General features: G+C 42.0%; 1 protein-coding gene across 3 annotated transcripts in view; it reads left to right on the forward strand.

The window, feature by feature from the left end:
• SH3KBP1 (SH3 domain containing kinase binding protein 1) overlaps positions 1-27561 on the forward strand; it is a 1044962-nt gene that overhangs the window by 930796 nt on the left and 86605 nt on the right. For all 3 annotated transcript variants that reach the window (XM_069204692.1, XM_069204693.1, XM_069204695.1), the window contains 2 exons: positions 1606-1765; positions 12317-12402. In XM_069204692.1, coding sequence (XP_069060793.1) covers positions 1606-1765; positions 12317-12402 — 246 coding nt within the window. The remainder of the gene's footprint in view (positions 1-1605; positions 1766-12316; positions 12403-27561) is intronic.

Below are 27561 nucleotides of genomic sequence, written 5' to 3' on the forward strand. Positions count from 1 at the left end.
GATGAGATGTGAAGAGAAAAAGGGCATACATATCTAACATAAAGCACATATAACTGAAGGCCATACTCCTTCAATAGGCCTCAATAATATTTACTTCACACTCACAATTTCAGAATTAACATTTTCCAATGTTAATTATTTATAACTAATCATTGTTGTTTCTCATTTATCTTAAACAGCTAGCAACCATTGACAAAGCCAATAGTACTGACATGTGTTTGGTGTATGTCAGTTGTTGTGTTATATTTCTGGGTGCAATAACATCTCAGAGAGAAACCAAAATACAGGCCAGGTGGCACACTATGGGAATCACAGAAATTTATTTTACATGTTCCCTTTTAGAGAGCCTCCACTTTTTTCAACCTACATAAAGACCTGTCTGCGCATATTTCTTTATGATTGATTGCAGCCTGCAGCTGTGACTGCTTCCCGATGCCTGGTTAGATCATTTTCTTCCAAAGATGATGCCGCATACAGTGCAAGACACTGGAGAAGCAAACACTGTAAAGGGCCTGAAGTTATTACGGTGTACAATTTGCACATTAGAGTAACTGTTGTACGTATTAATGCAGTAAGATATGGGGCAGTTTTTAATGTGTTTAACATTTCAAGAATATACGTTCCCACTACTTTATAAACCTTTCTTACTAAATTCATTTGCTTTCAAATGCACCATGTGTCAATCTTTTTTCATTTTTTTCTTGGAAGGAGGACTCACCTTAGACCCCATATTTGTCCATCAAGCTTGCTCGCTTCACTTGCTACGTAAAATTCATACCCAACTTTTATGGCCCATCACTTTCAAATGTCACCAGCCGCCACTGCATTTAGTGTTAGACCTCAACTGTAATCACTTAATACAATTGAGCAGCTATATCATCTCATATTCTTACAGCCAACTAAACATTCTTATAGGCTCCCGTGTATAATATGTCTATACTCGAACACAGTCTGCGGTTGGTGGCGTGCTCCTGACCGCTGGTGGTGCCGACCGCTTCCAGCACCTCACATAACTAAGCTACCTCTCACCATAATATGCAAGAAATCACCACATAAGCGGTATAACATGAAGTTTTATTTCATCTTGCCAAGAAACAGCATTCTGAGGGTTCAAATCAAGAACTTGTTATCTGGTCGATGTGCAGTGAAACAATGCTGGATGGCAAATACAGCAATTTTGTGTAGAGTGAATAACTCTTCTCTCTTTTTGACTCCTGAATGGTGGCTGAAGGGCATGGGATTTCAGAGGTGTTTTTATATTTGCACCAACTCCATCTCATTGCTATCTTATAAATATATGTTTCATGTAAAAAAGAGAACGGCTATTTTGTACCAAGATTGAGCCATGAAGACAATTGAAGTACCTCATTTGGAGATTTCGGATAACGTTTACCTTGTAATAATATTTACTATCATTTTAGGTTTGTACAAACAAATTTGTTGAACAGTCAGATCTGGGGGATGAAGCATATTGAGTGGTGTTTGTGTTTTCTATTAGAAAACTATATGACATTTTATTACTTTTTTCAAGACAAATATAAACAAGTTTCATTGTCATCGCTTTAATATATCTCTCTCTGATTTCTTATCCCTTTTAAATCACAGAAAGAACAGAGCGGGAACAAAAACTTTTAGATCTGCAGAGGCCTTCTGTCCCTGCAATACCACCGAAGAAGCCTCGGCCACCCAAATCCAACTCCTTGAACAGACCTGCCACTTTGCCACCTCGTCGACCAGAGAGACCAGCAGTGCCTGCACAGACAAGGTATTTTACTTCTTTAAAAAATTGTAAAGAGGTTGAGATCACAAACTATTGTACTGTGGTAGTCATTTTCATTTTATTCACTTGTTTAGTGGTTTTAATAGTGCTTCTTTGCTTTAAGGCATTAGTGCTCTTTACACAGAAGTGTCAAAATACAAAAAGCAAAAAAATAAAAATGAACAGACTAACAGTAATTGGTCAGTGAAAAAACATGGTTAATTGGTAGTGATAAATGTTACTGGACATGGTATACCTTTAACGTTGTTTCTGGACATATTATACCTTTAAAGGAAACCATTGAACCTCTTTGGGGTTTTGGACTTATAAATCTTTGGGATGTGTTGAGAGATTTAGATTAGTTGTTTGTTGGGTTCTTCAGAATGAAGGGGTGAGTTTTTTAGTCATGTCTTGAAAGTCAGGAGGTGGGTGCTGTTTGTAGTTCTGCTGGGAGTGCATTCCAAAAGGATGCTGTGGTGCCCAAGAAGTATTTATTCTGCACTTGAAAGGTGTTGATTTTAGGTGATTTGAGTAATATCAAGGATCTATTCTTTTGAGTTCTTTGGACTTCTGAGATATGGAGGTGTTCAGCCAGTTATGTGGATAATTTACATTGATAGCTTTGTAGACATCTGATTTTTAGGTCTTACCTTCTAGATAGCCACAATATCTGTCAGTTCTGAGATGTATTGTTAGCTTATACAGGGCTTAGAGCCTACCCATTGCTTACCTTTTGTTGGCCTCATTGTAACTTTGATTTGTTTGCTTCTTATTTGTAAGCATGTGTGGGCTTTCCTTCCTTTTAGGGTATTTGAACCTCAGCTAGACCATGGACACATTACTTGTGTTCTTCCACTGTTCTGTTTTCCCCTACCTGTGTTACTTTTTTTCTTTGGTTTACTGATCCAACTTGAATCAGCAAACAAAGAAAAAAAAAACGCTTGCCTCATTTTGTAGGCACATGCATACTTGGTGAGCGCCTCTACAAAATGACACAGCCAGCCATGTCATAGGGTTTATTATTTTTTTAAACGGCATGCTGCACAGCATTGTGGATGCTGTAAAGTATGGCTGGCACCATTGGCAAAAGCAATAGGCCTCAAAGGCAAGACCAGTTAGGCTTGCCAATGCTTGTTACTGTGATCTTCCATGTTGGGAAGCCAATGCAGTTTCTTGACAATGGTAGTGATATGTTTGAATTTCTAGGTGGAAAACGGGAAATGGCTGATTGAGAGAAGTACTGCTTTTATGGAGCCCAATGAGGATTCTGGGATACCAACCAGAACCTCATTGCCAGCATGAAGGCTAGAAAGATTTAGAGCAGGTGCTGCTGTTTTTAGATGGGAGAGGAGGTTTTTTAACTTGAATCGTGCTATAGGTTTGCTTTTCATGATTGAGAAAAGAATGAAGTCAATTTTGTGTATAGTTCTGTTAAGGCTGCATTCTTCTTTGGCCCGTTTCTGTGTCAGAAATAATGAATTTGCTGACTCTGGAATAAGTTGTGAACATAGTCATCACCCCTCAACCCAACTGCAGCATTGTACAGACCTGCTCATAATTTCAATCAAACCCCCATTCCACTTCTCCAGTCGCACTACAACTGTCTGCCTTCAGGAGGATGGCTAGGTGTTACCCCATACCAGAGAGCTCTCAGCAGTCTTCCTGGATAACCCAGGATTATATTTGAGATCCTCAACACCATCTACAAGGGAAGTTGCTGAATGTGCTTGGAAATACCATACTGTAGCTAAAACCTCATAATATTTCTCCCAACTGTCTAATCAGTCTTCTTCCTCACTGTATATAGTCATAGCATCTCTTATAACATTAGACATTAACAGGTTTGGGCTGAATACTTAGAGAAGACGATGGGATTCAGTGAACGGGATTAGATGATGGGATTACTAAATGGGATTCTGTGAATTAGCACCTAGATGTAGCACATATTGGTTTATGTGTTGATAAGAGGCTTTTTTTGGCTAAGCATAAATTGTGAGTTGGAACAAAACGAATCAGGGTTTTTAAGAAGTAGTTCGGGGAGGAGCTATTTTGGTCTTACTATTCACAGTCTGTGGCTTGTGTAGAGCTCTTTTTTTTCTGAGGCAGGAGATTGTAGAGAGTCCTTGTTGTGAAATTTAGGAATTCATCCAGTGGAGTAAAAGAATAACAGGAAGACCTACTAGTGAAGGATTACAGTAGTCATGTCTTCTTTGAACAAGTGAGGAGATTTGTTCTTGACTGTGTGGAAATGATTGACTATATTTTTTGATGTAGTCAACGAGTGAAAAATGGGTTTGTGCCTGTGTTAGTTATAAACATGTCCATGTTCTTTGCATGGTTAAAATTTCTGGATGAGGATGCTGTCGTCACAATGTCCTTCTGCATATGGCTAGCGAAGGTTAAAGAGGCAGGTGCTGAAGCTGCATGACAATAGATTTTCCTTTTCAATTAATTTTGATTTGCTTTCTCTCAAAGAATGAGGGATTTCACCTGATTTCTTAGAAGGCACAAATGCTCTGACCTAAGCTACAGCTTTTAGTTGTGTCTGGAGCTGATAGTGAAACTTCTGGAGCAAGTGTAGAGGTCAATGAGTCGTGCTGGGCCCACCAGTCCGACACAGTAGGTAGTGGTAAGATCCAGCGTTGACTCTCAGAGGCTCCCCCTCGCTCACAGACCTAAGGAACATCTTGCCTCTGGGACTCCGTAAACACAAATAACAAAGGATGGGCAGAATATCTAACCCCTGCCCTCCTGTCTGCAGTGCCACAAAGATTGGCATTACAGCCAGTTTTAAATCATCCAGGTGCCCAATAACTGCCCTGGTGCTTGAAGGCTGGTCCCTGCCTCTGAAATCAATGCCAGACGCTGCACTTAGGCCCTCAGTATAAGTCAGGACCTGGCATTAGCAATACTGGAGGTATTGGCAATAACGGTACTACCAGAGGATTATACATGTTTGGCTGAAATGGGAATTCAAGCCAGCTTGTAGTGAGGGCCGCTGTCTTGGTTTAGTCTAACGCACTACCCAAAGGAGGCCTCTGTTTCTCTTACTAATAAGCGGTGCTGATTCACCCAGGAACCCAGCAGTGGTTGAGTGACTGTGTTTCTAATGAGCAGTGACAACAAGTAATAACTTCGTTTATATAGTGCTTCATTATGCACTCCTGCTCTTTCTTAGCACTGTAAATAACAAACGCTACTACTGCTCACTTTAATAGTATTTACTGACCCAGGGCCTGATTACGAATTAATCGGAATTTTCTGACTCCTGCGCAGGGGTCGGAATTCCGAGATGAGTGGTATTTACTGCACCAGGTAAACTCGAGGTGAATTAAATACCTCACCCTTCTTTAAGTTTTGGCAGGTCAACCCTCCCGGAATTTAACAGGAGAAAAGTGTTCGGTATTTTACTGTACCATGCGGATGTGGATGCTTTATGCACTTAAATGTGCAATTCATTCCCCAAAACCTCGGAATAGGTGTTTGTTTATTGCACCAGATATGTAACTTGCCCCATGATATTGTTATTTATCAGTGGTGATAAATAGCACCTATTCCACCGACCAACCAAGACTCAGGGCCTCGTAAGGATGAAAAGCCGATATATGCCATGCTAGGGTTCACACTTATGCTCCAAATCACAGGAGATGTCTGTAGTGAATACTAACTCACTGACCAATATTGCCCACCTCGTATGATGTCACCTGCAACCCACAGCAGTGGTGGACCAAAACGGAATTATAAATACAAATAAGCTTGCAATCAACAAACTCAAGCAAAAACAACGCAAGCCACAAGCCACCACAAAATCTGGGACACGGGGAAGTTGAAGAGTCAGTCTCATTTTGATCCCGCCCCCTCCAACTAATGAGCCCGGGCGTTGTAACTGTCAGTCATAGTTTAGGGAGTTTTTCCCCATTCTTAGCATTTTCTTTAGTAGAGCAGTTCCAGTCAGCAAGCATGAATACGGCAAAGGACCCAATCACTGGCTACCATAACCACCCCACCACTTTGTGGCAGGCAGCTTCGGTGGGTGGTGCAAACGGCGAGGGGGTGATGCTGACACGACTCCTGCGCATGAGAGTGAATGAACCAATGCGAGTACTCCTGCCAGCCTTCTTACACTGCCATACTGTGGCTTCAGCATCGCCCCATGAATGAATGAATTAATGAAAGGCAGTTTCAGTAGTTGCCATTTGTTCCCGTAGTCATTTAACCAACGACACGTTGTATTTTTGGGTTTATAGTTTCACTTTTGAGATTAGCTTGCACTGACAACCCCGAGCCCCAAAAAGATGTTGGCTAAAAAGTTAGGACATGCTGAAGTTGTCAGATGCGTTTTTGGCTTAACTGACACAGCTGAGATTCCTCGATCCCTGCAGCGTTTAGACTACTGTTATTGTTGCCCTGTGCTTCCAGCAGCCTCTTTCTCGGAGTCCCTTACAGCCTGGGGCCTTGTGTGCTTATATATTTACATTCATGTAGCGCAAACCTAGCAGTACATTACGTGAGGGGACATTCTACAAGGTCATGTACATCAAGTGGGATTACACTGATACATGTTACACGCGTCTAGGCACCGGGGGATTAAGTGATGTGCCCAGAATCACACAGTGTTGAGTCTAGCGCCGAGGCCGAGATCCAAACCGTAGCGGGCATCGGGCATTTCCCCGGGAGGGGTGGCGTTTTTGTCGTGGTGGGGGCCGGTTTTACAGCAGTGCTGCATTATCGACCCCCCTCCCCATTAACAAAAGCAGCAGTTCTTCGCACTTGCACCCCCGATTTCCCCCATTCCTGGGCCGGGGGCTGGTTTGGGTTTCCGGACCGGCCTGTGTTCATCCCTTGCCTAGAAACCGAACCCTGCAGCTAGACAGCGGTCATTCTCAACAGCAAGTTCTCAACCCAGTGAGCTATTAAATCATCCCTGACAAGAACAGGGAGTTACATGCTTTTGTTCCTCTTTTTGGCGGTATGTTTGAACTTCTTCAGACTCTGTCTTCCACAAGGGCTCCAGTCTAGTGGCAGTGGATGGTCCCTATTAGTGTATGTCTGCAAGTTCGCTGATTTACTGTCATCTTTCATGTTTTAAACGTATTTATTTGAGCATTACTATAACACAATAAACGATAACACAGTACACAGCAAGTGATTGTGTCAGTGGTTGAGTGGGTGAATGCGAGAATGGTTGTCTGTAAATGAATGGAAAAATGAGTGAGTGCACAGATAGGAGAGTGACAGGTGGATGAATGGATGAGTGACCATGCATGTAGTTGAAGGGAAGAATGAATGTTTGGACAAGTGAACAAGGGCTCTATCGGGATGGGAGGTGCAGGCTTTTCCTACCAGTGGCACCACAATGCCCGTGATAATGAAGCCCATTGTCCACATGCCGAGCTGTGAAATTTAAAATATTGTAGTACGGACTCCTGTCCCCTCCAAAAAAAAACCTGCCGGGTGTTACAGGGAGAAGTCTGTATAGAATACCAGAGTGCTAATTCATGCACTACTTGGAATCCTATTTCCACTAATTATGGGATTAGCGCAGAACTCAGAATGAATAGCAAAATGAAGTCTGTAACCATCAACTCCATGTAGAATGCTTATTCCCTAAACTAGTACATACTGCTTCTGTGTTGGGGACAATGTGTGCGTCCAGTTCCTTCAGCAAATGAGGAACCGCGTGATGTCACTCCTGGTCACGTGAGTGCTCGCCTATGTGATATGACGGCTGAAAGACTGGGCAGAAAGTACCATTTTATATTTATATTTTATATTGTTTTGGGCGAATTGCGAATTATCAGAAGACAGGAGGGCTGATTCACCAAGACTGGAGTATGAATTGGTGTCACTTACTCTTGCAGTACTCGTGGCTTACTCGTGGTTTTCCATGGTCAGCCAGGAGTACCTCTGGTTTACTCCTGGAATTTAGAAGTGCTACAAAAGTAATTCACAGCAAGATCTTTTTGAATTAGGCCCAGAAGTGTTTTGGAATGCTTCCTTTGTGAAAGTTACACGGGCTCGCATTTAAATCTGTGAGTTACCCAGGTTTGGCTGTAAGGGGTGAGGGAAACTAGATGAGGCGTGGTGCGGTTGGCCATTTGTGGGCGCGCATGCACGCACTTGTGTGTCTTTTCTCATGTGAGGGACTGGGTGGATGGGTTTGCCCCGTTTCAGTTTTTCAGTTTCACTTTCTAAATAAATGTACTAGCTCCTGTCCTCTGAGCTAAAATTGTGCCTGGCAAGATCTGCTGTGCGAGCAGCTGCAGTTAACTTGCCAACTCTAAAGCGCCACTGGTGGAAGAAATCGGAAGGATGTTCCTTGTGTAACCCGCTGAGTTTGCAAACAGCCTGGGGAAAGTGACTGCTCGCTGCGGAAACATCAGTTGACCTTTGCTGTCCCAGACACCGCTAAATGTCTGTTCCCATCAATCATATTTATTTACCAGAGACGTGCCTGGCACTACTCCCTTGTGTTGCTGCGTTTCCTGTTCCTCAGGGATCATGTCTCAGGCAGCCAGTTTGAGGTGCCCATCAAGGACTGCCATTCCTCACTTAAGATGGGATCTTCAAGGCCTGGGGCCCAATCATCCCGCGTGTGCCCCGCACAGCCGAGCTGTGCCCACGTTTCAGAGCGCGATTTCGGTTTCTGCAGAGCCTACACTTTCTGGGAGGCCCTCTGAAATGATCTAAATGCATGAACTGCAGGCAGCAGACAAGACAACAAATTCTCAAGGTTTTTCTTTAAGTAGCAATGTAATTAATGCAATAGCAAGACAGTAAGGCTGCACTCTAGGGAAAAACTTTGTAAATCGGATCCACCTAGTGCCAAAAAACTGCATGCATGTTTCCGATCTGTGCTGGGTGCAGCTTGTGAGAAACTCTCGTGGTTTCGAGGGATGATATTCTGGACTCCATATTAAGGTGGAATACCTCAAAAAAGGAGCAAAAGTCATTTTTTATCATTTATGTTTGAGCCCTAGGTGTGCGCGCTCCCGTTCTATAGTGTGCGCACAACTTGCAACTCGCCTCCCCATTCCAGAAAGATCCGTGACCACTTAAGTATGAGGATCGCCCATGTGTAGCCCTTTATTCTAGTAATACATGTTTGAACATTGTATAGCATATGCACCATGTAAACCATCAGCCCAAAGATCCCCACCAGGGACAGCAGAATTCTACAGACAAATACTTAAAACATCAAGATATGCGAGATATGGTTTCAAGCATTTACACATTTTTCCAAGGACAGCGGCCAGCGATTGGTTACGGCACTCATGGAGACAGTCTCTTGCCTCTAGGGCTAGAGTGCAGATTGTGCCGGAAGGCCCCAAGACGCACTGACACCTGGGCTTTTAAGTCAGTCAGCAGAGGACAACAGCATAACGCCATTACACAATAATTTTACATCCCTTCATTCCATAAGGGTCGTTCCAGCAAAATTCCCAGAGCACTGCATAGCGCATCGGCCCCACTGGGGTACCTGAACACAGGTGTAGCCCCCAAAGTTCCAACCAGGCATGCAGGGCAGGGCAAGAAAGTCCAGTGCCACCGTCAGGTCAACCCCCTCTCTCGCCAGCCCAGTGCCCACACAATGACACCTCGCTCAGCCAAGAGTACATATTCAGAGTATTCCCTGCTGTTTCCTGCCCTGTGTCCCGCCACAGGGTGAGGAGCTACTTGGCGAACACGCCCTTGTCCCAACAGCACCAGACAAGACTGACTATAGCTCCCAAAATGGTGTGGGTGAACAACTCTTGGCCCCTGCTGGATAAATGCACCCTGTCACGATGAAATAACTCAGGCCTAGCTCCCTGGATCAAGTTGTGGTGCACTGTGCCCATAGATGAACCCATCATGATTTTTTCTATTGAGCGGTTCAATTTCCTCACTGAGTCATTAATAGCCCTAGTGCCCCCCCACCCCCGGACCACTCCAGTCGTCGGATAATCTCTGACCACAGCAAGGTTGCTGCTGGCAGCCAATTCCCCACCCTAGACAGGGTGGAGAAGAGAGCCTTACGACCACCCCACCTACCTAGGGACACCATGTTGTTGCCCCCCGCATGGATGACAGTGATGTCAGGAGGAGGGACCACGCCTTCGTCCAAGGCCTTTGCCAGATGGTGAAATAAATCGCCTAGCTTTAGGCCTCTGATACATACCCAATGATGCTTAAACCCGCCTCAAGCTGGGCCCGCTCCAGGTCAGAGAAATATTGAGCCGCTCTTCGGACAAGGAGTGTTCACACCAACATACCTGAACTGTACTAAGTCCGAGAACTGGAATAGAGGGAAAAGGAATTGAGGTCAAAGAGAAGCCTAAACCAAATAGGAGCGCACATAGCATTCGGAGCATTTTGATTTCCACCTACCAAACCTCCTGATGGCATTCCCAGATAGGACCAGAGTTGCCGGCATTGTGGCTGCGCCAATGCGAAAGGAGTGGGAGGTAAAACTGAAAGTCTCCTCGCCCATAAGAGCCAAGACGCACTTACGTACCCATGAAAGTTGGAAGCAGGTGAGTGGGGACTCATCCTCATGTATCAACAACTTGGAACAACCCCCGCTGGTTGCACCTAGAGGAACTCCCTGGCCAGCGACACCGGACAGTAGGCAGTCCCCAGGGCTGAACTTAGACACACCCATGATTCTCTCCCTCGTGGGTCCATCTTGGATCTCCGGACCTTTATTCGAAGACCGTTATCTGCCACAATAACGTCAGACAGCTCGATCCCTGCTTTCTGATCAGCCTTGGAGGATGCCATTAGCTCAGAGATCCTGAATGCCCCAAAAAAGGCTAGTGCGTAAGCGAAGAGGAATAGACTAAGTTCATAGGGAGATCTGCATACCCGTATCAAACCCCCAATATTTGTGCCAGCTCCACTGCATCAGTGGGCCTCCTGGAATCCTCCTTAGGGGGGGTCATATGTTCCCAACCAATGACTGCCATCCGTCCCCTAGGATCCTTGGTCGTGTCTGCCACCCCTTTGAGCCCAGCAAAGAAGGCAATTGCTGAGAGCTGCCGCCGTACTAGGTGCAGAGACCTACCACCCTCTCTTTGCTTCACCAGGAACTTTAGGACGCCCTCAGGGAGGAAATGCTCCGTCACGACAGGAGAATCAAAGGAGGCGTGGTATATTTGCAAGCTGACTCATACGTACGTTTGGTTTTGTGCGCCAAAGATGCTGCAATCAGTTTGGAGGCCATGGGGCACCAAGCTTCCATAACTCCTGAGGGAAGACTGACATTTTCTTGCCCGCTTGCGGCCATAGCGCTCTGAACTCTGCCAACTTGAGACAAGGTGTCAGCCACTGGGTTATTAACCCCCGGGACATGCTTTGCTGAGAAGAACACATTCGTAAGGCAGCTGCGGACAAGGGCCTTAAGCAAGTGTACACAAATGGACACTTTGCACTCTGATTATTTATTGCCGTGACAGCTGACATGCTATCATACCAGAACACAATCTTGCTGTTGGGCAAGGTATCTCCCCAGATTTTCAGTGCAATTAAGTAAATGCAATTTTTGGAATGTATAGCTAAGATTTTTAATGTATTTTTTGTCTGTAATTTTAATGGAACATTTATCTAAATTGTTATTTTTAGCGTGTATATGTTGAAGGATGATTTTTGTCTGAAATAACAATAAAGGAAAGGGTTATCATATATCTAAATTCACCTGTGACTGAAAAAGCACTTTCACTTATAAGCCGGTGACCTATTGGCGCAGCCATTGCTTGTTTATCTGTTTAGCACTTTGTTGTTACTTTAGTGTCTGTTTTAAACGACAATTTCCTGCACTTGCATGTATTGCAGTTGCGTACATGTCAACAGTGTTCCTACCACTCCCATTCCTCTGCCCTGATCCTTTATATTTTTCAGGGTTGAGCGCGCAAGCACGCTAGCCTGCTGTAATCTCTCTGTGGGCTTTTAACCACGCCCACTGCACGCCCATCCGTTTTGTTGCTTTGTGGGCTTGCCTTTTCAAAATCGCTTGATTTCATTTATGAAAGGCATACATATGTCTTGCCTTTTCCAGTGTTTAGCCCTCCTTGAGAGCACCGGCCAACTACTGAAAACATAAGAGGCTCCATATTTTGTGAATGGCTTCTGGACTACTTTTTCGTTTTATTTCCTATGCAGCACGATCACGCTGGGCAGTAGTCAGGCGCTTTGCATGACATTGACCCTGTTACATGGATAATTGCATAACTGAGAATACGTTTGACTGCGAGCAAACTTCTGTTTCCTTTTGTGTGCTCCTTCGCGCTCACACTCATGGCATGGCACTTTAAATCAGCGTGCTTATGTAAAACTGTATTACTTTTCATTTTCAATTTATGTGACAAGAAAAGTCTGGTTAGGACTTTACAATGCTAATAGCTCTAAATCGTCACGCTTATGTAAAACTATTACTTTTCATTTTCAATTTATGTGACAAGAAAAGTCTGGTTAGGACTTTACAATGCTGATAGCTCTAAGTCGGGCAGATGCAAGACCCATTGCACTGCAAATGCTTGTTTATTTTTGCAATTAAATATATCTTTTTTCTCCCTTTAGAAGTGAGAGTCCCAAGGCAGAACTGCTAGCCAGTACTGTATCAAGTACCCCTGAAAAGGACTTTTCGGATCGAAGCAATGACATTGGTGAGCTGACATTCATTTTTAGCAGTGCTTTTTATGTTTTATAACTTTTAATCCCATATTACAAGGGAACTGGGAAAGGGGGAATGTCGTAGGGTGCACATTTTTGCAGGGTGGTATAATTATCATAATCTGAGCTTTCCTCTGGAAAATGAGGAATTACATGTAGATTCACACCAAATTCCACATGTATCAGAATTTAACACATTTTTTCCCTGGTAAATTTTGTGAGGTTTCACATGTTGACATTTTAAAGGAGGAAACTGAGCGATATTTACCACAATTTCTCAGAATTCCAGTCCCTGACCAAACAGGAGTTAGCACAGGGATGGCATGGTGCAAGTATAACTGATAACCAGGTTCATCTATAACAGTTTCAATTCCAGTACATGACTCCTTATTTCTGTGAGGATTTGTTCTGAAATATGTAATAGCACACGTTGACAGGTACACGTTTAACAGCACTTTATTACTTTGGTAGCACATTCACATTTTACCATTGACCGTGATCCCTCTTTTCAAGATTTGCCTTCCTCTTGAATTACATTTACAGTATATTATCATATTACGAGGGACTCAAATTTTCAGACACATTTTGTGTATTTTTATTCAAATCGGTTTTGAGCAAAATAGTCTCTCTTACATGTTAAAGATGCCATATGAAGGTGACTAAAACTTTATTCGCCATGCTCTCCTGAGACTGTGCAGATCATAAACATATATGTTGGAGCCCTTAGACTTACTCATGATGAAATTTGTCAGAATTCATGCATTTTTATAGAAATTCCTATGTGTAGACTAGGCAACTCAGTTAGAAATGTTACACCAACCCCCAAATAACGTTACCCAGCATCAAACATGTGCACTTTTTACCCAATGGGTTTTAGAAGAGTGCCCCAGTACCAGGCCTGGTACTCCTTCCCCCTACCCTGTGAGCTATTGCCATTTATCAGGGCTTTGATAACTTCCTGGGGTGTACCAATTAACAGGGATGAGGAGGTGGATCTGGAAGGTACCCTGAGAAATAATTTCTGGGTAGTCGGAAATATGGACTTGATTCCATCAGTAATTCCCCATTTCCTTATAAAATTTCACATTTACATTTAGCAGCCAAATTGTCTGACTGAAATGCACAAAAAAATGCACAACAGCCACAATGTTTCTGCAAATCTTAAATTCCATTGGGCTGGTAACTTCTGTTTTCGGCATCAACAGAATTACAGGTGTGCTGTTAATGAGGCCCTCTGTGGCATATTCTCAAATATGATCCACCTGAAACACACTAGTGAATAAAACTGCAAAGATTAACTATTTCGAAGAAATACTGATGGAAAGTTAGGTCTTGTTGCTGTGGCCCTCAGATTGAACTGAAATCCAAGAGATTCAGAACCGAAATCTGAAAATTCTAAGGTCAAAAAATATATATTGGCTTACATAGCTATAGCAACTCTGCTGGCAATTGTAGAATAGACATTTTTCATTGTTAAAACAGATACATAAAAGATAAATAGATAAAAAATGTGGTGGAAAGTGATATAGACTGAAAGCATTAAAGGTGGTATGTGGAAGTCCAGACAAAATTGTATTGCTTCTCTAAAGCTAACTTTGTTCCCCAACGTTTGTTTCGGCTGTGTGTTAAGAAATTCTCTGGGGAGAAATAACGTACGTTCTGGTTCACAAAAACAGTTGTAACCTATCATCACACTCACAATTCACACCATTTAATTGGATGTAACCAACTTTTGGACCCTACATTTGCAAAACTGTTTATAATTAAGAGTGGGTTATCCCCTCTAAAACCAATTTATGAGGAGATTGAGGGTTGGTGTGAATTGATTTTAGGGTCTGGAACAGAGCCCCTTTCAATTGCATCCTGGTAGAAAAGAGGCCAACTCGCTCCCCTGGTAACATACACTCAGTCCTCCAAGACATGGGTCCTTCCTCCCAGCAGAAGGGGGTGAGTGGGTGAGGGAGGTGTCTGTGTGCGTGTGTGTTTTTTTGTGTAGGTCACATTAATTGTTGATCAAAATGATGGTTTCCATTAAGATTTTCATTGTTACTGTGGACATGTTTACATGTCAACTTGCATGCTGCTGTCCCCATGCCTGCACCTTGGCTGTCCCATATATATCTAGCTGACATGGGAAATATAAATGAATATATATTTCTACATCTTGTTCAGCTAGTCATTCTGCAAAGCATCATCACTGAAGTTCCTTTCCACCCTGTGCATTGGCTATCACAGCACACTTGAGACATTGTAACAATATGCCCATCACTTTTTAGTTCCATTGACTGTGATTAGAAACTAACCCATTTAATAGAACTAAGGCAAAAGGGGTCCGGAGGACAACTGGAAAACATATAACTGCCAGGCCCTCTGTAGGTTAACATTGTCCATGGAAGCCCATGGAATTTCAGTTTTGGTGCTGTATGATACAAGCTGTATGAAAATGTTTGGATCATACCTCTACCCCAGAACATTTTAGAACCTTCTTATATTTTTTGTTTGATTCCTAACTGTAACTGCTCTATATATGTACATAAATACCTCTTGTTTCTAAAAGATATAGCTGTAACATGACATTGAGTTTGTTCTCTGTTATGACTACATCATACTGCATCAGAGTTTCAAACCAAGCCATGTTATTTTTATTATTGTGTGTGTGTGTGTGTGTGTGTGGCATAGTTGTTTGTTGCTTCACATCTTAGTCACAGAAGGTGCTGAAACTTTTTTGTGGCACTGTTTTATTTTTAGTGCCATACTTTCCTGTGCATGGAAAAAAGCTATTATTTTCACAAGCTCCAGCTCTCAAAGGACACTGGGTTTGTTGAGTGTAATTGTTTGTGATTTCTAGTATACTACATGAATTCCAAAGCTCCCCATCTCGTAGTGCTTTCTCTTCATTACTGTGGAAAAGTCAAGAATTCAAAGGGAGTAAAGTTCTCCAGATGGAGTGCGATATGACTGAGGCCCTGGGACTCAAGAGGTAAATTACACCACCCAGCACTGACTACACCCAGTAATCATTGGCTTCCCCGAGATCCACAATCGGCGGGAAAGTGATGTGGGTTATTTTCAAGACTGTGAAGACATATGATAACACTCATTAAAGTAAAGGTAATTCATCCAAGGAGGCCACTTAAGAGATGGGTGACATCAAGCAGTTTGAAGCATTTCTGCATAGACTCCTGTCACGATATGAGCTCAAGAGACTGCATGAGGATAAGAACATCTCTTGTGTAAATTGCTAAAGGTGCGCACATAGCTGAATTTGTTGGTCTGGCAGCCGGGTAAGGATGAAGTCACCCAGGGTTACCCAGCACTGAACCACTCTGTAGACCCCGCTCATAGACTCTCTGCCCCCTCTGCTTCAATGTTTTTGAAGATTGAGCTGGGGATGCTTACGATGAATACCAGGAAAACATGTGAGGCCAAGGAGTTCAAGTGAGAATAAAGGGAAGATGGGAGAATATGAGAGACTAGCGAATGAGATGACTCAGCTCTAGAGAAATAGATGCTGACTAATGTACTCCTTGATGCCCAGGCTCTCTTGGCCACTTGGTGCACCTAGTGTGGACACTAAACCATAGCCACGAGTTCAGGGACAGAGTTCTTTTCAATTGTAGCTACCATTCCTGCCTGGTAAAACCCATGCAGACCCCCAATGCTTATGCTGTTGCTTCCCCAGGTGTGTGTGTGTACCTTCTCTTTCTCTCTCTCTCTCTCCTTCTCTCTCTCTCTCGCTCTCTCTTTCTCCATCTGTCTGTGTGGTAGGCATGTTCCATCTGTGAAGGGTGATTGGGATAATGTGTGGTATCAGTGCTGTGATATGGAGGACACAGTGATTGTTTCACTAAATGGTGATTGTCTTTGTCCTTTCTGGTCATGGCAGCCTGCATGGAGTTGTCCACCTTAGAGACCAAATACTTGTCTGGCTTGGGTGGGAAATATTCATCCACATTCTGACAGGTTCAGGATGTTTGGCCTGCATTATAATTGCAGCTCCAGTTCCCTCACTGTGTTGTGGTTTATGTTGCCTTGCACCATAAAGATCTGGCCCCAAGTGCCTGGGTTTCTTCACAGAGTAATTAACAAACGCTGACAAGTTGGTGTGGCCCCTCCCTTTACTACAAAATCCTGATAAGAAAACCCTTGGAGAAGCACTCTTAACCATTTAGGAGAGACTTAAAATTTCTAAGAAAGCTTATTTTTTATTATCTCCGATTTCCCACCAGCCTCAATCTTAAAACTAGTAGTTGTGTTTGTCTAGATTTCTTGAGAAACTGTGTTGCACAACAGAGTGTCACCTCACATCAGGAACATGGCTGTAGAAGAGGAACAAACCAGGACTCTGGAAGCTGCACAAGACTAAGAGCAATCAAGGACTCTGGGACAATGCCTGCTGCTGTGACATGCCCTAGAAGATGAGGAAGCTGTACCGCCCAGTGCTTGACCAGCAGAACAAAGAGCAAGGTCCAGCAGACTGACACCTGAGAACCACCCAGAAGATATAAGGACCTTTTAGCAGCTAGTCAGAAATTAATTGAAGACATCTGCTATTCAAGAGAGCCACGGACCAAAAGAATACATTCCAGGACTGCCAGTATGGTGACCATACTTCACTCTGTCCCACTCCATACTATTTACTGAATTTCTAGGGCCTCATGTTACCTCCTGTATGTAGTGTTGTATGAGTTATGAATGGGGTAACCCTTTTGGCTCCTTAGGGACTGCACAGAACTGTGACGTAAGTGTTAGAACATAATGAAGTGAATGCAGGTTTAGAATGTTGAGTTCGCAGTTACACACAGATGAATAAACCTGGGTAAAACATGGCTTCATGTGCGGCGTAGTCATTGGCGTGTACCCAGGCTGAGGAAGATGCTACAATTTATCCGAAAGATCGACAGTGCTCTCCCAGAGAGTTTGCCGTGATCGAAGCAAACTGCTCATGTGCCTTCGTTGAAGTGTGGAATCGATGTTTGGCATACGTGGAGTCAAAGTGAAACTCCAGCCAGTGTGAAGCATTTAAAGATAACAAAAGCTTTACTGAGAAGTCTACACATCATTGGCCAAGAACCAGCTGACAAGGTCCTAAAGAGAGGTACCACCCTACTACGCAACATAAAACTATACATCATACGGAGTAATAATGCTGAAGGCAGATACAACCAGGTTTTGAAAGGGCAGCAAATAGCGACAGCAAATTGCAAGATAACGCTGCAATCAAAAGTGCTGGAAGGCAGAGATCAACCAGATGTCAAAAGCAAAACGGATGCTTGAAAACCAAGCAGTTCAGATACAAGGAACAGTCATCTGCTTACCAGAACCGCTTAAAGAGAGTCCTCATACCACAGCACTTGGTAAGTGGACCAAGGAAAATGCCTAGGTGCCTAGGGTTGTACTTACGGAACCATTCATGCCCAAGGCTGCTGAGTGGGGCTCAGATCAACTCCACAGGTCTTTCAAGACTGAAAGGCCAAGAATGGCGATCGAAATGGTGAAAGGCTGTTTTTACAATGGAGACCAACAAGGAAGTCACGGTTCCTACAATCATCAAAGACGATCCAGTGGCCAGTGTGTCGCAAAGCCTTAAGGATTGTATAAATGAAACAGATCCTAGTGGACAGCAGACAGTATCAGAGAACTCCATTCTCTGTGTCAGCCAATCCTGGAAACAGTTAGAATGCTGCCACCTTCCTGAAATCACCAACACCATTTGATACAGCCATAAAGCAAAATATTGGTAATAGAAGGACTGCTTGGATAGAGACATTTGATGATTTTATTGATGCACTAGAAGAAATCAATAACAGGAAGATTATCAAATACCTTAAAAATCTTGGTGGTGAGGGTGTAAAAGAAGTCATAAACAAAATGCTGCAAGCTGACAAAGTTGCATACCATCAAATAAAGGAAACCTTGAATCTCAAGTTCAATCCAACGCCAGATGTAGATTATGAAAGGTACATCTTCAGACAAGAGTAACAGAGAGTTGGTGAAACCATAGACTAATTTGTTGAGGGACTGGATGCGCTCATCAGACACTGTAAGTTCAATGAATTTAATGATGAGGAAGCAGTACATCTTAGATTTATTGACTGATGCCTGTTAAATTCATTATGATGATAAATGCAGAGAGAAACTCTTAGCTTGGAAGGAGTACTTATGTCTGCCAGAGCTGAAGAGTGTGCTGATCGACAAGCTGCTGACATGGAAGCCTGAGGTGCCCAAAGTGAGTCAGTCATTAACATGAAAAGGCTGATGGACACAAAGTGATGTCACCTGGTAAAAAGAAGTTGTGTTTCAGGTGTGGGTTTCCATTTCCACACAAAGATAAATGTCCTGCATTGGACATATATATATAAAGGAAAATCAATATGTAATGGTTTGCAAGGAAATGGAAAAAGTAAATGCATAACAGAAGAAGACAAAATGGGTGCCTAAAAATTCCAGAAGTGATGTTTGACACACGCCGACAAGGCCAAGGAACAACTCCATGTACGACAAATAGATAGCAAACAAAGTCAATTGTCATCTAAATCATCGTTAAAAAAGTTCTTCAGCATCAGTATCATGTGAAAGTGAAGATGATTGGGCAATGAAGATGTTTACCTCAGTTTTCTTTTACGCATGTTGGACTGGCCACATGTGAAGAAAAATGCCAATCAAAGAAAAGTGGACATGGAAAAGCACTATAGTCATTCAAACATTGTCCAAAGGTTACTATGAAAATAAATGGTTGTTCAATATCTTTCATTATCGACAGTGGTACGTCAATAAATATTATGCCTGAGGAGAAATACAATAAACTATCTCTATTGCCGCAACTGACGCCATTGAAAACTGAAGTTTATACATGGGCTGCATCTACGCAATTGAAAAGTCAAGGTTCAGTTGTTGCAATGAGGAAACACAAGAAGACAAATATGCAAACGCCCATTCATGTGCTTCAAGGTAATTGTAATTGTATTTATGTAGCACTTACTATGGTGACAAGTGCCTGTTTACTCAGTTTCAGCACAGCTGCTGTTATGTGACTTATCTCAGTGAACTGCAATATGAATGCTCATCATGAAATAATAAATCAGTTCCCTTTGTTATTTATTGGGTTGGGAAAAATTAAGACTATGAAAGTACAATTGCATATAAGTGAGGACGTCTGTCCTGTTGCTCACAGACACAGACACATTGCATTTCATTTACAAGAAGCTGCTTAACACAATCATTACTTAAGCATGATAAAATTGAGTGTTATACTGATCCAACGCCATGGGTTTCTCCCATAATGGTAATACCCAAAAAGGACAGTGAAGGAGCTACACGCATCTGTGTGGATATGCGTCAAGCGATCATTGCTGACGTGTTAACACAGATGAATTATGTGAAGATCTTCTTTCTTCTTGACCTTAATGAAGGACATCATCAGCCAAAAATCAAGGAGAATTGCGTCCACCTTACAACCACTTCTACACATATTGGTCTGTTTCGATATAAAAGACTAAGGGCCTGATTTACAGGTTACTCTGTCACAAACGTGATGGATATCCTGTCCACCGTATAATGATCTCCAATGGCTATAATGGAATCATAATACAGCGAACTGGATATCTGTCACATTGTGACAGAATAAACCCTTCCACCAAATGGTAAATATGGCTCTACGTTTCGATGTGTCATCAGCTGCAGAGCTTTTTTAAGATGTCTTTCAGCGTATCATATAGCTTGTCATGAATGCTTTCAACTATAGTGACAGCATTATAGTTTTCAGAGCAACCCAGAAGTAGCACAACAAAGCCCTGAAGCAAGTGTGTTGTTTACTTATGGATGCAGGTTTAACTTTAAATGCTGAGAAATGTGAATTAATTAAGACAAAACTAAAGTTCTTTGGCCATATCTTTTCTGATGGAAGTATGACACCCATTCAGCTAAAGTGTAAGCGCTGTCAACCTGCAGTCCCCTACAAGATGTTTTCATGTTGCGTTCATTTCTTTGCATGGCCAGTTACTGTTCCAGATAGATACGAGAATTTGCCACAGTGAGTGCTCCATTGAGAGAGTTGGCAAAAAATAATGTTTAATTTCATTGGTCACATGGATGTGATTAAAGCTTGAAGAAAATCAAACAAGCTATCGAGAATGCTACTGAAATGATGTATTTTAATCCAAAGTTCCATACATAAGTTGTTATTGACGCTACCCATTCGGGTTAGGTGACATCCGTTCACAGCACAGTGGACAGCCAAATGCTCGAAGACATATTGTGGCATATGCAAGCAAATGTTTGTCCCAAACCGAACGTGCTTATTCACAGCATGAGAAAGAACGTTTAGCAGTGATGTAGGCTTGTGAACATTTCTATGTGTCCTTATATGGAAAGCTGTTTACGCTTGTGACAGATCATCAAGCATTGTTGACCCTCTGTGGCAATCCAAAGGCCAAGGTTTATCCTTGCATTGAATGTTGGGATTTACAATTACAAGAATACAATTACACAATTTTACACCATCCAGGGAAGGATCAAAACCCTGCAGACTACTTCTCCAGAGTAACAATATATCATAATATAGTGTTATGATACATATTCTAAGATGGCCGAAGCCTACATAAATTTCATTGAGAAATCAAGCAGACCAACTGCCATTTCGTTAGAGCCAATTGTCTCTGCCACAAGTCAAGATAGTGACATGTTAAAACTGAGAAACATTATTTCTCATCAGTCTCATCACCTCTTGCCAGTGACAGTGAATACCAGAAGTTTAAAAATTTAAAACATTAACTATCTGTGACTCAAAAAGGCATTATCCTGAGAAGTTTGAAAATTGTTATTCAGGAGATTCTGTGACTACAAATAAATGGAGTGGCCCATGAAGGACATTGAGGGATCGTTGCCACAAATTGAGCTTTTGGATATAAAATCAGGTTTCCTCATCTCAGTGAAAGAGAGTTGAAGGCCTGTCATCTATTCAGCTGTTTGTCACTGAAAACCGCTCACACGCCTTGAGTATGTCAGAGTTGCCAAAGCATGTATTGGAAAGAATTGCTGTTGACTTTTTCGGTCTTCTTGACAATTGACCTCATATGATGATGATTGTTGAGGAATACTCCTGTTTTCCATTGATAGAAGATCTCTTGTCTATCACTCAAGTGCCAGTCATTGAGAAATTGGACAGCATCTTTATGACATAGGGTGTTCTTGCAATGTTAAAATCTGACAATGGCCCACCATTCAACATTCAGGAAGTCAAAGATTTTCTCAGTCATCTTAATGGGAAGCTTCAGAAGAACACGCCTCTTTTTCTACAAGCTAATGGCCTTGTCAAACATTTCATGAGTACGTTGAAGAATGCTGTTCAGTGTGCTGTATTGAAAAAGCTTAACCTTCAAACTGTCCTTAAATTTACCCTGTGAGCTTACCAAACCCTGCAGCTTTGAAGTTCAGGAGAGCCATGACAACCAAGTTACCTCAATGGACCAACAAAAGATCACATACTGAGGAAGAGCCCTGTATTAAGGGGCTTGGATTGTAAGAGGAAGATGAAGTCCTATGGTGACAAGCAACAACATGCAAAAGACATTGTTTCTACTAGAGGAGCTCAAGTGCTTATCCATCAGTCAAGAAGATGCAAGTCTTATGCTCCATTTGATGCTGAGCCATTCCGTGTCGTGACAAGCAAGACACATGGTGACTGCCCAATATCCTGAGAAATCCATTACGCAAGATTCTTCGCATTTTCGACATGTAGCTCACCACTCATCAAATGCTAATGTCAATGCAGAGACTGGTTTTGGAATGACAAGTGAAAAACACATGACTGCTGTTGCTCCTGCATCGCCAATGCAAATCATGGACTCTTTGATTGCGGGTTCCCAGTTTACGGAGATACGATCGGGGCGAGTAATTCAAGAACTGAGAAGGCTCATTGAAGAACTATAATTGCATATATGTTTGTAAAAAATGCTATTTTTTATTTAACATATGGGGAGATGTAGTGTTGTGTGAGTTATGAATGACAAAACCCTTTTGGCTCCTGGTGGTTTCTGTAGAAATGTGATACAAGTGTTAGAGCTTAAGAAGTGAGTGCCAGTTTAAAGTGTTGAGTTCGCAGTAACACACAGATGAATAAAGACATTTAAAACACAGCTTCTTGTGCGGCGTAGTCATTGGTGGGTACTCAGGCTTGGGGCGATGGTGCACTGTCCAGTCCTACAGGGACACTAGGGGTTTCCCCTTTCACTCTAGGTCCATTTAGCTGATGTTGTTTGCTGTGAATCAAAAAAAACTTGACCCATTGTTCTAGCCCTTATGATCTTGGATATATCAGTATTTATAAAGATGACTGATCCTTACCTTTCCACCAGTTCCTTAGAGATACCTGGGAATGGATCAGTCCAATGGATGCTCCATGTCCTTTGGTGCCTCTACCAACCGAGAAATTTGACTGTGAGTAGCCATTCACAAAATACAGACCTTTAAATTGTGGCATCCTAGAAGCGCATGTCATAAGTTGTACATCACACTCCCATCTAAACATTTTAAGGAAGACTAGATATCTACTTGGCAAGACTAATACTGCAGCAGTGGCTAGAGCTATTATAGGAGCAAAGCTAGTTTATGATAAATCCCGGTTGACAAGGACATTGAGGACCAAAGTAAATAAAAAACCTCCAGGTGCAGACAAATTCTGCTTTTGGGGCAGTTTGTATTCTTCCCAAAGATGCATCTTTTTGAAGCATGGTACAAATTGACAATTGCTTGTCTTCGATTTAAAATCTCCGGCATGACTCTGAATGTGATCCATGGAAAGGAGCGGCAACATGGCAGTCAAAATGTACTTCTTATAAACCAAGTAGGGCTGTGAATTTTTCTGATCAAATGCTCAGTTGCCTCCAAAAGATGTCAGGAAGAAGACAGGGGGAAAGACTTTCCTAGCTATAGCAGGTATGGTCTGGATTACACATCTACAGACATTAAGAAGTGATGATGAGCTTTTGACACTCAAGAAGTTCTTAAAGCCCTGCAATACTCTGAACCCTAGCTCCACCATACTCTCCTACCCTCTGTTGTGGTCTTTATCACTATAAAAGACGGATGATTGACCTATTGGACCTTCCATAGGTACTAGCTAATTTCCAGTCCTTCTACCTCCCCCAATACCATTACCAACCATGAAGTCAGGGAGTGCTTATTAACAGGAAACTGGAAGTTTGAATTTAGGCCAATTTTTAGGCATCTTAAATTGACATTTTAAAGGATTTTTTGTGCGACTGCCATGTTTTTCATGGCAGTCATTCACAGAAATTACGGTAGGAAATGTGGTGAAGTGCAACTTTTATATGGGCGGCTAGCCAACGCTATTTTAGAAGGTGTTACATCCATTAGTTTAATCAAATGCAGCAGTTTCCAGCATTGAAAGGCTATTCTCTCCAGCACTTGAAATGAGGTTTTGGATTACAAAGGAGGAGAATGGGACTTTTGCCTTTTGTGGTGGAAGTCGTGTTACCGCTCAGGCCCTTGATGGCAAGAACACCTCCTGCTTCAAAGGCCTTTAAAGCATTTTGCATACACTTGTAAAAGATGTGCCTCCACTTGTTTAGTGGCCTGAACTTTGCCTCTGTCAGACTGAAATTTTGCTGATTTCTAACAAAGGTCCAAACTTCTCTACCCCACTGGGATCTGGACTTGCATCCCTTACCTTAGGTGCCCAGTTGTGTATGAACCCTCCTGGCCCTCTGCCAACACCACATGTCTGGGAGGTCGCAGTTTGTAGATCATGCTTATATTGTCTAAAAAGTAGGCTCTCTGTAAGAGGAGCGCATTCGCTAATCCTGATTCCATAATGTTGACTATGCACACAGCTCTTCATTTATTTGGATGGGAGTCGATCCTAAGTAAATGAGGAACTGTTGCCCAGCACATCTAATATTAATCGTTGCATCCCCTACTGTAATTCCAAGGCACACAAGAGATTGTTACCAGCACCAATTGGAGTACTTTGTCACTTCATCTGCGTGATGCAATTATCATAAGCCACTGTAGAATATAGAAGAATACTGGATGATCAATCGTATTGGGCCTTTGAGAGATGTTAGAAAATCAGTGTTAACACCTCATCTTTGTCTTAGTCACATTGTACATTATTAAGAATATGATTGGATGTGTGCTTTGGAGGCCCTGATATCCTTCATGATGTCTTCTTGTTAAGTCCCACCCTGCTCAAACTGCATACAAATAGCATCATACATTTTGCAGTGTATCTTACAAGCACTGGTACCCTGAAATCGTATTTAAAAAGACAGGCAGATGAGAACTTGAATGAAGACAGGGGAAAGCATTGTGGTTTCAAATGGGTGTGGGTCATCTGAAACCAAAAAATAGCAAGCATTGGCAAAGCCAGTTGGGCTGGTCTTGGCAAGCTGTATGTACAATGGTTATTTTTTATCTTGCAGGCATATGCCGCAAAAAGGTAAAAAAAACTAAAAGTGGCAGCCTCCTACTTGTTCTAAAAACTAAAACTGAAAGCATTTACTGATGTGGCTCTTGTACTAGTGATATTTTTGAGAATAAATCACCACATCACAAATGAATCTGAACACAGGAAGCTAAACCATTCCTTTAACTCAAAAATGAGACTAAAATAAATCACCATCTACCTGGACACCCAAAGTGGTGGCAAAATAGATAGCTGGGTATTATAAAAACTAAACTAAAAAGCACAATTTAACCTATCTTTGTCACAGAAGAAAGAGAAAGGAATTATTTTTAGGCAGATGCAAACAATGTACACAGGGTTTTTTCAGTCAGTCAAAGTGAAAAGAGGCATGGGTGAAGTGGCTTGACCCATTGTCCCATGTTGTATGCTATGGTTCGTGGGAATAAAATGAGAGTATCAATTTAACCAACCAATGGAAGAAGCCCTCAGGGAAACATCACTAGTCTGGCAGAACATCTAAAACCGTTTGTCTTGAGAGCTAGCTAAAGCTATCTCAAAGACCAAACCTAAAAATACTTTCGGATAAGGACTCCATTTAAGTGAAGTTTTACCAAGAATATGCAGGTGTTGTATAGTCTTATTGAATGCGTTGATCCCAGACCAACCCACTGCCACTTGTGGAGGAATGATTGCTAGCAGATGACAGCCAGAATCTCCCACCTTTTCTATAACAAGAGCTACTTATGTTCATTAAAATTATCCCAAGCGACTAACACAAATTACCATTATTACACTGGTGACCACTTAAGACAAGATTCCATACGTGGCCATTGCATGCAGGATTAGTAGCAGTGACCACCCCAGAGCATCTGGCTAGGTCACCAGCACTAAAGTAAAAAGTAAAATCTTTATCGGTTTTGAATTTTGAATGCCTTTGCATGTCAGTAATCATTAATACAATGCTCCATGGCACCTAAGAAAGTATATCAGCAATAAAACACTTACATATATTTTCTGCAAACATCAGTTTACCAATTCTGAAAATACACACATTCTACCTCCTTTGCAACTTTGGAAACCTACCTAATTTAAGCTAACAAAAACATTTTATTTGCTGAATTGCGTTTCCCATGAGGGAGCTACGCACAGCTTGATGGAGAACTACTACTTTGAGAACCCTGTTCTAATGTGGCTACTGGTTTGGCGGTGGACGTCACTTTCAATTCTTAGGCCGATGAACCTTTTTCTCTCTGTTCCAAGGGGTGAAGAGATCAGCATAAAAATTCAAACATCAGTTCCTGTGTAACCCATTTGGTGACTCGTTCAATCTTGGAGACAGATTTAAAGCTTAAAATGATTTTATTACAGACTCAAAGCCAGACCTATGTACATGACTCTCAAAAACATTCCATAAATGTAAAGCGTTACCAAAGGTAAATCAAAGCGATGCACCACATGGAATTTAATCAAGATGTAGAAGACCAATATTTCAATAGCGAAAATGCAGAAAATAAGAAAAAGCATATGATGCTTTGAATTCAGGCTTAAGTTCTCCTGCCTAACCATGTATTCTATATTCCTAACTATTCTATATCAAAGGATTTTAGATAAAAATGTCGGCACTACAGAATCCTCTGCAGAGGATCTGGCAAGAGAAATATGAGCAGCATGTAGCCACAGAATTACCAGAGTGAGAAGTCTGTACTTCTCATAGATCCGCTGTAGTCAAGGGACAAAGAGAGTCGGCATTCTCAGCTAACTAAACGATACATAAAACCCTGAATCTCCAAAAGGCTGACCTCATGGCCAAAACCTTGCTTTGGAAAACAGTTATAATTTGCATGTCTAATTGACACTTTCATCCTAGATGTGCTTAACCTTGGTCTCTGCAGCGCTTCAGGAGTTTGGAAGGGAGTTCCGCTGCCATCTTATATCATGAGCACCCCTTCCCGGTCCCTTTTATCATGCAGTAAGAATAATTTGTTCATTAGGCAGTAGCTGGTATCTTCACACCTGCAGTTCAAAGAAATATGCAGCAAAACAAACTCCTCATGTTAAACCATTAAAAGAAATTGAGGCCTTCACTCCAGCCGCATAATTACAGACATAAATGCATACTTGATTTAAATGAGCATGCTTATTTCTTTTATAATGTAATAAATATAAATGGTGATAAAAATATTATTTCTAAACACTATAGCATAAACGTATTTAAGAAAAGGATTAATAATTGCGGTTTACATGGAAACATTCAGAAGCTTTATTCATATGTGTATCGTAGGACCCTGGTCATGGGGACGAGACAGCTGGATTTTGGTAGCATCACCATCGCAAATGGGGGACTGAGTCTTATCCCACACCGTCTGATAGCTGTCAGCCTAACCCTTTCGGTTAGCTAGCAGCACCTTACTAGACCCAAACGTAAAGGTGATTTGTGGCAGCCTGACGCATGACCCTCTACGACTTCTCAGGGAAGTCGATGTGGAACAGATATTACCCCTTTCTATTGGTTACACAAGTCTAATACATGCACAAGACAAACAGAAGCAGGATTTGGTTCAATACATTTTGTTGAAGCAACTGTGTTCTATGTAAAAAGGTATGAATTGTGATTATTAGGACAATAAAACACAACACTATTATTGCGGTGACCAGGAGTGTTGAACAAATAAAAGTCCCAACATTCTGTCACAATAGTGAATCTAAAATCCCTAACTGCACCAGT

The sequence above is a fragment of the Pleurodeles waltl genome, chromosome 8 (genome assembly GCF_031143425.1).
Source record: "Pleurodeles waltl isolate 20211129_DDA chromosome 8, aPleWal1.hap1.20221129, whole genome shotgun sequence".
NCBI lineage: Eukaryota > Metazoa > Chordata > Amphibia > Caudata > Salamandridae > Pleurodeles > Pleurodeles waltl.